General features: G+C 54.4%; 3 protein-coding genes across 3 annotated transcripts; 1 reads left to right on the top strand and 2 right to left on the bottom strand.

Annotated features, from left to right (window-relative positions):
* Positions 1 to 340: 340 nt before the first annotated feature.
* Positions 341 to 1,609, bottom strand: BKA78DRAFT_295764 (concanavalin A-like lectin/glucanase domain-containing protein; the record flags this gene model as incomplete). The annotated part of the gene is made up of 4 exons (XM_066886521.1): positions 341 to 623; positions 673 to 868; positions 922 to 1,123; positions 1,193 to 1,609. 4 exons carry the CDS (start codon positions 1,607 to 1,609, stop codon positions 341 to 343), a joined length of 1,098 nt encoding a protein of 365 aa, XP_066744560.1.
* A 980-nt stretch (positions 1,610 to 2,589) lies between these two features.
* BKA78DRAFT_139039 (asparagine synthase-domain-containing protein) lies at positions 2,590 to 4,749 on the bottom strand. The gene is made up of 4 exons (XM_066882725.1): positions 4,098 to 4,749; positions 3,067 to 4,044; positions 2,942 to 3,016; positions 2,590 to 2,604 (listed from the first exon to the last, which is right to left on the bottom strand). Exons 1-3 carry the CDS (start codon positions 4,725 to 4,727, stop codon positions 2,948 to 2,950), a joined length of 1,677 nt encoding a protein of 558 aa, XP_066744559.1. The 5' UTR covers positions 4,728 to 4,749; the 3' UTR covers positions 2,590 to 2,604; positions 2,942 to 2,947.
* A 95-nt stretch (positions 4,750 to 4,844) lies between these two features.
* Positions 4,845 to 8,066, top strand: BKA78DRAFT_314886 (uncharacterized protein). Its single transcript, XM_066888501.1, has 5 exons — positions 4,845 to 6,357; positions 6,406 to 6,483; positions 6,531 to 6,703; positions 6,751 to 7,469; positions 7,536 to 8,066. The coding sequence occupies exons 1-5, from the start codon at positions 4,935 to 4,937 to the stop codon at positions 7,576 to 7,578; spliced, it is 2,436 nt and encodes an 811-aa protein (XP_066744558.1). The 5' UTR covers positions 4,845 to 4,934; the 3' UTR covers positions 7,579 to 8,066.
* Positions 8,067 to 10,477: the final 2,411 nt, after the last annotated feature.

Here is a 10,477-nt window from a genome sequence, read left to right as displayed (position 1 = left end):
GATGTCGTCGGCATAAAGACGTCAACACGGCACGCCACATGGATGCCCACCTCAGCCACACCCGTGACGGGCCGCTAGTCCGCATCGGCCGTGGCGCATCATTTGGCAGACCCTAGTTAGCCATCACCACCAGACATCAAACCATGCTTCTGAATTTCCCAGTATGACAATCCATTTAAGCTAGGGTATTCCAACCCGCGCATTACTCCACGCTATAGTAGCTGACTTCGTGACATGACCCTAAGAGGAAACAAATGATCCCCAATGATGGTAGTAGAAATAAAACAAATCCGCTCTCCCTCGCCCCCGAAAAATTATTCACAACTTCAACGTGCATCTACTATCGGTGGATCTCAGTGCTGTTGCCCTTGATCTGCTGGTAGTTGGACTTGTACTCGAGCAGCTCCTCCTGCTCCTTGGCCATGTTCTGCTCTTGAAGCTGGTACGCAGCACGGCCCTCGCGGCGCTTCTTCAAGAAGAACAAGATGAAGGCACCGGCGGCCACTGCGACAACAGCGACAGAACCAACGCCAATAGCGGCCTTGGCCCAGGTCGGGAGCGAGTCCCACTTGGCTTTGGTGCCCGAAGGAACGTACAGCTCCTCGTATGCTTCAGAAGTGCCGCTGTCGCTATATTAGCTGATGTGCTTAGCACTTGGGTGGAGCCACTTACTTGACAATCTCGATGCTGTCGTAGGAACCCGTGTGGTCACCCCATTTGTACTCCTTGCCTGAGCTGTAGTCCTGGACAAAGACCTCGCGCACACTCATTGTGAACGGGCAGTCGTCGTAGTCGACTTCGCCTCCGGACCACTGCACTGTCCAGTAGCTGTTCGAATCCGGGTCTCCACCAGCCCAAATACCAAGCCCTGATCCAGCGAGTCAGCCAAAGTACATCCATCCAGTCCCAATGGGAACTTACTGATGTTCATCGGAGTTTGGGGAAAGTTGTCGCCTCCATTCGCATCCTCATAGTTGAGCGTGCGGATCAACTCGTTGTCGACATACCAGTCGATCTTTTCCTTTGTCCAGTCCACCGAGTAGTTGTGGAAAGTGCCTTGGGGATCATCAACATCGTGCCATACAGCACGGTCGTAGCTAGTGGTGTTGCCCTTGCCGAAGTACTAAGGAGAGCCAAAGTCAATATTCAGGGTCTTTATTTATCTCTGAGAAATCGACTGTTTTGTACTTACGTTACTTTGCCATGAAGTGTTGTTACCACCGATCCATTCAAAGTCAACTTCGTCCAGGTCGTCCGACTCCAAGACTATACTGCTGACAATGCCCTGGCCGGAGGCAGCCTTCAGAACAACGTCGACGCGGCCGAAAAAGATGAAGAAGTTGGAGATGAGAGTGGGCGACACTCCCTTTTCGCTAATTGTAAATTGGCCTCCGGTCGAGTTGTAGTCGATGGTGCCGGCCGTGGTGTTCCATAGCTTCGAGTTGGCAGAAGTCTCGTTGAAAAGGAAAGTGGCGTTTGTTCCCAAAGCAGCGTCGGCGGGACAGGTCGCGTTGAGGGGATTGCAGCTTGTCGAAGTCTGAGCGAGTGCTTGCGGCAACAGAGAAGCTGCGAACCCGGCGAGGGCAACGGAACGAATCGAAGGAAACATGATCAAGGAAGACGGTGTGGCTGGTATCTTTGGACGCCGTAAAGATGGAGAGTGGGCGGATGGATTGATCTGCACGGTCCCAGGCGCGCTATACTGGTGGCAGTTAAGGAACGACTGTGGCTTCTTCCACTGAAGCCAAAAGAACGGACGGTGCAGAGCGACACCAGAAGAAGAGCTAGAGACGGGCACTTGATAAGAAAGAGAAGGGGAGAGAAGGTGCAAAGAGAAGGGTGGTACTGGGCCATAGCGCAAAGCGCGGACGGTGGCTCTCGGCGAGGGGTGGTCTGCGCGGGTGAAACCCACGGATGCGCTTAGTGGGCCACATTAAAGGGGAACCGCACTGCCGTCGTTGAATCAAAGTGCACGCTTTTACATCCCAAGAAATCTGGGATGAAAAAGTACGAAAGAACACGAGGTGATTGGTGGGTCCTGCTACACGAGCGATGATCGAACTGGCAGTGTACATGTCAGTGTCACCAGTCTCAAGCGCACGAGGTAGGATTCCTTCTTGGCTGGTGGCAGCAGCGCCACCGTAGCTTGTCCGTGTCGCGGCAGAAGAAGAGACAGGTCATGGAGAGGAGGCGATGGAGAAGCAAGGGGGCGGCGCGTGCCGACGCGGGTATTCTGCATTTCCGGTTCGGTTGGTGCACGGCGCTGGTCCGTGTTGCCCCCTGTCAACTGGAAAGGCTTGTTTCCTGGGCGCAACGTCCACTGCATGTCTCTCCCCCTTGACCTTCCATCAACTCTTTTTCTATCGTTGGTCTTTGGATCGCCGCGATTTTCTGTTCCGCAGCCCATTGGCCCTCGTGATGTTCAGAGATCACCGTTCCCGCGCCGACCTGTCACCAAAAACTTCTCTGGCAGTACCGGCACAGCGAGTCTTTTGCAACAGCCGAGTACGAGTGGCACCGACCCTCCGCATCGTCGCTTCGACCCTACAACCGCTTTTCCGGATATGAGCTCATCTCCGCAGTGGTTCCAGGGTCTCTTTTGCCCTATAGCCATCGTCAGTTTTCGGTCCTATGTGACCCGTATCGCTGTCACACTCGTGATTCAGACAGACAGATCTCTCATGGCTCAGCCTTGCCTTTGGTTGATCAACGACAGCATGCCTCTCCCGCCTGCTGCTCATCCACAAAGGCGCCGGTTATCGGGTTTGAACTGCCGAAACACAGGTCATCCTCTGGAATGAGCACGCTAGACTGTCCAAGCACACCTGATGCGTCTCACATCAAATATGTGCAGGGCGGAGAGCGTGAAAGCTCCCCACCCCATCATCACCGCCACTGTGAGAGCTCACCGAGAAAACCAAAAAAAGCAAAGTGCACATACCTTGCCTTACTTGATCGCATGCGTCCCCTTGGTTTTGCCGGCTTCCATTTTGGCCGTGCGTGCTCCGAATTGGATCTGCTTGCCGTCAGCCGTTGCGTGATGGATATTTTGGAAGGACAACCCACGGCCCGCTTCTTCTCCGACGCCACACGATCCATCCCGAGCTTCGAAGCCAGCAGTCTCAAGACCCTTTTCTCGGCATCCAAAGATATCCCCGAGCTGCCGACGGGACTTGCATCTTGTCCAAAGCCAGTCTTCTCCCACACTGGCGCAGCCAGGGCCCAGTTGAGCAACTCTTCGTCGAGGAATGGAAAACGGACTTCTCTCCCAGAGTCAGATATTACTCGATCATCACGCCCCAGGTTTCTCTTGGGCAGTCGATTGATATCAAGTTCAAGCTCTTCGACCAAACCGAGAAAGCCTCTCCGGGAGAATGCAGTGGCGTGGCGTTGATAACCACCAAACAACTCATCTGCGCCGAGCCCCGACAGCAAGATGCGTGCTGGAGTTGTGTAATTCGACTTTTGATCCCGAATTGACTCTCGTACAGCACCAACTCCTCGCGAGGCAAAGTAAAGCGCGTAAGCAATGGAAAGATCCATCTCAGTGTCGTGTGGATGCATCAAGGTAATGACACTATCGCGGAGAGCCACCGTCTCCGAATAGGGCACATTGACTTCCACGAATCTCCAAATGCGCTGAGGACAAACTTCACACAACTCGGCGTGCGATGTCCTGCCAGTTACTCGATCGGGACATAACTCATATGGTGAGAAGTCAGCTGGTGCGATCCCAGGGGGACATCGATGGACTCGTGGATTCTCAAAGGCTACGTTCAAAAGGTCGATTGAGGTATCCGGATGTAAAATGTCATGGGCAATGCGAGCAAGTAATGTGCAGTCGAGGCCGCCAGAGAACAGAATCGCCACATTTGTGTGCTGTTCATTCTGCTGTCGATTGAAAAGCTCTGCTTCGCACTGCAAACGTAGCCTCATAGAGGTTGTCAGGGCGTTTTGAATTTCTACCACAGCCTGCGAGTCTTGACACAGCTGTGGGGGCTTATTCTCGGGCACATTCATGTTGAGTGCTGGGTACGGCAGAGCCTGGAGCATGGTTAGGCGCAAGATATGAGAAGCAAAACAGAAAGATGACTTACCAAACCAGCACCAAGGCCCTTTGATTCAGTGTCGCGGATGTAAGGAAGGCACGTTGGTTGAAAAGTTTCGTTAGACTCGGCAGCATGGTTGTGGAGGTCGACGTAGAAAATGCCATCGGCTTCAACTTCGCGCCACTGATCGCTTACCTTGTAGTCGCAAATGCTCGACAAGATCAAGTCGCCCGCCGTATTAGTACACCGCAACAAAGAGCGCCGGCCAAGGCAGTCTCTGCCAAAGTAGACACGATGGCGAGGCGCATCGTAGTAGACGAAGGCGTACGGTCCTCGAATGCGCGGGATGGCGGCGGCAAAGTTGCCTCGTTCGCACGCGTCTACAAAAAGGCCAAGAACAGCCTCGGAGTCATTGCCAAGAATAGGTTCTCGATCAATCTCCCAAGCTTCGCCGTTCCAGCAGAGGGCGGAGCCCGTGTCCCTGTCGAGGAGCGGTTGTGAGACAATAGACGTCCCGCGGAGAGCAAGGACAGTAGCGTGCAGTACGAGCTGGCAGCCGGCTACGGGGAGGACCACGGTGTGGCAGCTGTCAGGGCCTCTGTTGTGCAGAAGCGCAGCGACGGTCGGATCCGGGTGGATGGGATCATGTCGACTGAGAGAGGCAAAGATGCCGCACATGAGGTGGTGGAGAAGATGTGGTCGTGGGTTGGGTGAAGAAGAGCGAGAGGAACAGGATCCATGTCACAAGTCAAGCTAAGCCCTACGGCCGGCGTACCATGTCGACTTTAGCCTCCCCACCTGCTCGTTCATCCTCTCTACTCTTCGTCCCTTGCCTGCTGAGAGGACACAACATCTCCATTGTCTCGTCCGCTCATTCACGGTTTTATGTCTGCTTCCGCCCTCCCACCGACTCCCGACCAGCAGCAACCGCTGTCGCCTGCCTCCGTCTCCGCCTCCGCCGCCCGCTCCGCTGCCCCTCTCCCTAATCCTGATCCCGCCAACAGCCCAACAACTGCCCAACCTGGACCAGAAGGACATGCGCAGAAGAATGCTGAGAGCGACGCCGTCGCCCCAGCAGACGAAAATCCCAATCGCCCTCAAATCATGAACCACGACCCTACACACCAACCTGAAGGTCCCAGTTCCCAGGACCACCCAAAACCTCCACAAATCCCCAACGAAGCTCCCTCGGCTCAAATGGACGGCCTATCGATAGCAGATGCCTCCACTAAAGGCACAGACCCGTCCTCGAAATCACCCTCCTCTCCTACGCAATCCTCTGTCCACGAAAAATGGACAAACTCGTTCGACCGAACCAACCCGCCTTCGCGCTTGCCTGAGACACCCCCGAAACACGCCGACATGTCCATCGATCCCCAGGACGACAGTTTTGCTGGTTTCAGCGACAAGGACGACGGCCCAGAGGCTGCGGTAACCTCCGGAGGCGGTGACGATTCAAGGTCCGAGATACAAAGCATAATGGATCAGTTTGGCGAGGGGCACGAGGGGCCTGGCATGGATGAGATCATGTCACCACGGCTGGAAAAGACGAACCCCATGTTTGGCCAATCATCCTCCTTTCCTCCCAGGAAATCCAGCCTGCAGCCTCCAGAACGAAATATTTCTGAGCAAATGGAAAGTCAAGAGCAGCAAGAAAGTACGCCAATGCCAGAATCCTCCCAGCCTGAACAACCCCCGCAACCACCACCAAAAGAACCTCCGTCTTCTTCCAAGGAAAAGGGACCTGCGTCCAATCACGTTCAGCCTGCCGCCAACCTCCACAAGCCTCCTCCTCCCGAACCTGATCCAGAGCCCGACCTGCCTTTCGATTTTCATCGATTTCTCGAGCAACTTCGGCATCGTACTGCGGACCCTGTCGCAAAGTTCTTGCGGTCATTTCTTTACGAGTTTGGCAAGAAGCAATGGATGGTGCACGAACAAGTCAAAATCATAAGCGACTTCCTCGAGTTTATAAGCAAGAAGATGGCGCAATGCGAAGTCTGGCGAACCGTCTCGGATGCCGAGTTCGACAACGCGAGGGAAGGCATGGAGAAACTGGTGATGAACAGGCTGTACACTCAGACTTTCTCGCCAGCCATTCCGCCTCCTGAGCCAATGCTTGGTGGGAAGAATAGGAGGAGAGCGCCGCAGCAAGGACCAGGTCGGCGGGGTCAACATCAAGAAGATGTTGAGAGAGACGAGGTGTTGGCGCAAAAGATCCGGATCTACAGTTGGGTCAGGGAGGAGCATCTTGACATTAAGCCCGTAGATGAAAAGGGAACCAAGTTTTTGAAATTGGCTCAGCAAGGTATGTTCATCTACGACGTGTTGTTGAGCCAAGCTGACTTCAATTCAGAACTACTCAAAATCAGAAACTACCGGGCACCGAGAGACAAGGTGATTTGCATCCTCAACTGCTGCAAAGTAATATTCGGTATGGACGAGAGATACCTGGTCATGACGCGGGACTGACTTGAACAGGATTCTTGAAAAATGCACAGTCGGATCAATCTGCCGATTCATTTGTTCCCTTGCTGATATACACGGTCCTCCGCGCCAACCCGGATCATCTCGTTTCAAATGTTCAGTACATACTGCGCTTCCGTACCCCCGAGAAACTGAGCGGCGAGACAGGCTATTACTTATCATCATTGGTATGTGCATCGCGTTGACGGTTCCCCCATGTACTAACTTGAAGAAGATGGGCGCCATTCAATTCATAGAGGGCCTCGACCGCACAAGTCTAACCATAACCGATGAAGAATTTGAAAAGAACGTCGAAGCATCGGTATCTGCCATTGCAGAGCGAAACTCTCTGGATCAAGAACGCCAAATGCGCCCTCGTCAATCCACCAACCGACATCCATCCCCAGCCCCTGGCGGCATGCACATATCAGAAAAGTCCGCCCTGAGCCGCCCCGAAGTCACTCCACGCAATTCTCTCGATGCTGAACGCGCTCCAGCTCGTAGTAATTCCGTCCGAGCAAGCTCTAGCCACGCCCCACAAGACTCTGAAGATGGCGAAAATGCAGCTGTTGCCGGTCTCCTGCGCACGATTCAACGTCCACTTTCCACTATAGGACGTATTTTCTCAGATGACAACACCAATGAAAAGTCATCCAGCAGCCAGCAACAAGGTCCAGGTGCGTCACAATATCCAGGAACTCGTGGATCTCATCCGCTCCGCCCGCATACTGATGAGCCATTGGCTTCGGCAGGCAGGCTGAGCGCAGAGCAGCAACGACAATTACAGCAGGCGAGTCTTGAAGATGCAGAGGCCCGCCAGGCTAGCGTAGACGCCGAAGAAGCTCTCCGTATTCAACGGGCAGAGCACAAGGTTATTGTAGATACATTGGTGGGCATGTTCCCTGGTCTAGACAGGGATGTAATTGACGACGTGGTGAGGATGAAGGAGGGACGGTAAGTTGACTTGCCCTTCCAACACCAGTCGACTTCCAAATGGAAAGTTACTCACTTTTTTCACAGGGTCGGCTTGGCCGTGGATGCGTGTCTAGCCCTTAGCAACTAGCGAAAGTGAAGCGTTCAAAGCGAGCGAGCGATTGAGAGCAAGCAACTCTGTGTGCAACCATGTCACCAAGTGATGCTTTGCGCTCCAGGTTCTCGCAGCAGCAGCAGTGGGCGACGCAAGGCGGCCGTCTTTCGAAAGCAATTGTTGAATATTGGCGCTGAGTTCACAGTGGTTTAGTGTCTCCTTCTACCGGTCAGTGCTGCATCGGTCTTTTGCCTTCTTGTCCCATGTCTCCCTTTTCTGTCGCTATACTTTTGGCAGGTTCTGGCTCTTCAAGAGGTTGGTCGGTCGGTCGGTTTGGGATAGATTTCTGAGCTTCAATGCTGAATCACTTTCCTTTCCTGTCCTATGCTTGTCTTTGCCCCTGGTTGTGGACGATAGACAGAAGTAAACAACTTGGTGACAAGAGACATCACCACACGGCATCCCCTGAATCTCCATCTGCAGCAAAAGCGAGCAACAATCTCCTCGCCTTGCGGCGCTCCACCTAAACGACCCTCTCACAGCAAAACTGCTCTGATCACATCATCTTCCTCGATCAAGCCACTGCAGCATCTTCATCCCAACATCGACATGCTCAACCACATTCCCGCGCTCCCCAGCTCACCTATCTGCGTCAAGGCAGCCTGGCGGAACAACCGTTCAGTCATCAGGCCGACAAGGCCTGTGGGCACTGTTCATGAACATATCAGGTTTTGTGTTTTGTGGCACTTCGGACTTCTCGTACTCGTATCCCTCGTTGCCATCGACTTTTCGCGTCACTTTTGATAATTGACTCGGTGAGGTCGAAATCTTGCTCGTGGTGGTGTGATTGATTGGCTCGAGCAGTGCTTTTCCAGGGGCCTCGCCACGGAGTTTGACAAGAGAGAGGAGAGTGGAGCTGGCATGGGATGACTATGGCTTGGTACGACACGCATACACTCGCTGGTAGGTATCGACCCAGCAATTTCTTTTCTCGCATCTCTCACAGCATGGATGCCTCCCTCCCTCCCATCTTCCGCTTTCCAATCCATTCTACCACCCGTCCGTCACCTATGCTTCTCGCGCCAGTCCAGCCTCGAGACAGGAGATAGGAGGCAGGTCCGCTCAGCTATCTCCATCTTGCACAAAGCAAACCAGCCAACGGACCCCGTTGACTGCTCAGCCGGCTTGTCGACAGGTTGAAATGCAGTCAGCGACGCGGTCGTCCGAGCTGAAAATTGGATACTCTAGATTGAGGTAGCCGCTGCACAACAAGGGCACCTGAACGCTGACCGCGTGAAAAGGTCGAGGAGAGGAGAGGAGGCAGGTCCGCCTTGCTCCGCTCTGCTTCTGGCGAGCCAGGTGACGGATAAGTGGGTGAGACTTTGGGCGAGCAACATGCAGTCAGCCACGCGGGTGTGGGTGGTCTGGAGATGTTCGAAATGCAGCAGTCGGTTGTTGAAGCTCCAGGCCTGTCTACCTAGTTTAGGAACGGAGTCAGCGTAGATGGATAGGTGCACATGAAGACTGCGGCGGCAGCTCCGCGATGTCTGGTTCAGACTGTTTGGGGGGTCCTGTAGTCCGTCTTACGGGTAGTGCTTTAGAGGGAGAGATGGAGTAAATATAGCATACATTTGACAACGTTATAGTAGGAGGCAGGTCCGGCCACCGTTGGCACGAACAGTAGATAGGTGTGGTCAGGTCGGCGGCTACTGACGCAATGCAGACATAGCAAGTACTGGTCTAGGTCTGTGGTCTCTGGCCTGCCCAGGGCACCTGCCCACCCACATTCTCCCCACCACCATCCCCAGTCTTGAACTTCGCCCTACATCGCCACCGACGGCGGCCTGCAGGCAGCGAGCGTAGGTAGCTCGATCACCATCGCACCGCCTCGCCTGGCCTCGCCTCGCGCCTTTCTTGTTGCCTCGTTCGTCCGCCAAGCTGCTTTCTCTTCGCTCAAGGATACCTGGCTCTGTATGTTTCCTTTCTGTGTGTTGTGCCCCTCTTGGCCGCCACTGCCCGCCACTGCGCTACTGGATGCGCACTGGGTAAACCACCTCCTCTCTCACTGTTTGTACATGTGCCCATGTCCTGGCCTTTGCTGCAGGCCCTGCCTTATATTGCCACTTGCGCTGCTACTGCTGCTGCTGCTGCTGCTGCTGCTGCTCGCGAGTAAGCAAGCAAGCGAGCGCCGACTATCTGGCTCTGGCTCACCGGCGTAGACTGGATGGTCCTTGCTGCCTGCTCGCGAGTGGATGCACATGCTGGCGGTATTATCGTCTGCTCCCCTGGCCGGGCTGGTGTAGCATTTTTGAGGTGTGGATGTTGCCACGCTACTGTTGACTGACAGGTAGGCAGGTAGATAGACAGGCGGAAAATGCATCGGCGGCGGTCGCTAGGTAGATCGCGGGCGAAGTAGGGACAAATCGAGACAGGAGATGAAGAAAAGCAAGCGAGCAAGACAGGTATAACAGTCACTCAGTCAGTGCTGGCTAAGTATCGATCGTTCCTGAGCCCACCCCGCTTGGCCCATGTCGCCTTTAGAGCGCCTCATCTGGGAAGCGATGTTGTGTTGAAGTCTGTCTGCTCGATGGTGAGTACAGTCGGGTGAAATAGGGATATTTGCAAGCATGTGGCAGAAGCAAGCGATGATGCAGCGCAGGCGCTGATGCTGCTCTCCTATTTTGTCTTGTCTCGTTGTGTCTCGCCGTGCTACCAAACCAGCCAGCTAGCAGGCAAGCATGCAGGCACAAGCTCCATCTTCAACATCACCTTCACAGACAGGCCTGAGGGGCTGCTGCTTCGGTCGCTGACAAAAGGGCCTCAAGATTTAAAGTCTCCGCTGGCCCGCGCCCCGGTCTCACGCCGTCGCCGCTTAGCGCCTAGCTTGTTGTTGCTTGGTTTAGCAGCCCTCGTCTCTTCTGCCGTTCGTCTTTTT

The sequence above is a fragment of the Phyllosticta capitalensis genome (genome assembly GCF_038381095.1).
Source record: "Phyllosticta capitalensis strain CBS 128856 chromosome Unknown BKA78scaffold_5, whole genome shotgun sequence".
NCBI lineage: Eukaryota > Fungi > Ascomycota > Dothideomycetes > Botryosphaeriales > Phyllostictaceae > Phyllosticta > Phyllosticta capitalensis.
This window is presented reverse-complemented; position numbering and strand designations above follow the sequence as displayed.

Coding starts and splice junctions, on each gene's coding strand:
- BKA78DRAFT_139039 (XM_066882725.1), bottom strand. CDS start 4,727: ATGTGCGGCATCTTTGCCTCTCTCAGTCGACATGATCCCATCCACCCG. Junction 4,045..4,097: donor AGGGCCTTGGTGCTGGTTTG/GTAAGTCATCTT, acceptor ACCATGCTCCAG/GCTCTGCCGTACCCAGCACT. Junction 3,017..3,066: donor CGTCGGAGAAGAAGCGGGCC/GTGGGTTGTCCT, acceptor GACGGCAAGCAG/ATCCAATTCGGAGCACGCAC.
- BKA78DRAFT_314886 (XM_066888501.1), top strand. CDS start 4,935: ATGTCTGCTTCCGCCCTCCCACCGACTCCCGACCAGCAGCAACCGCTG. Junction 6,484..6,530: donor CTGCTGCAAAGTAATATTCG/GTATGGACGAGA, acceptor TGACTTGAACAG/GATTCTTGAAAAATGCACAG. Junction 7,470..7,535: donor GTGAGGATGAAGGAGGGACG/GTAAGTTGACTT, acceptor CTTTTTTCACAG/GGTCGGCTTGGCCGTGGATG.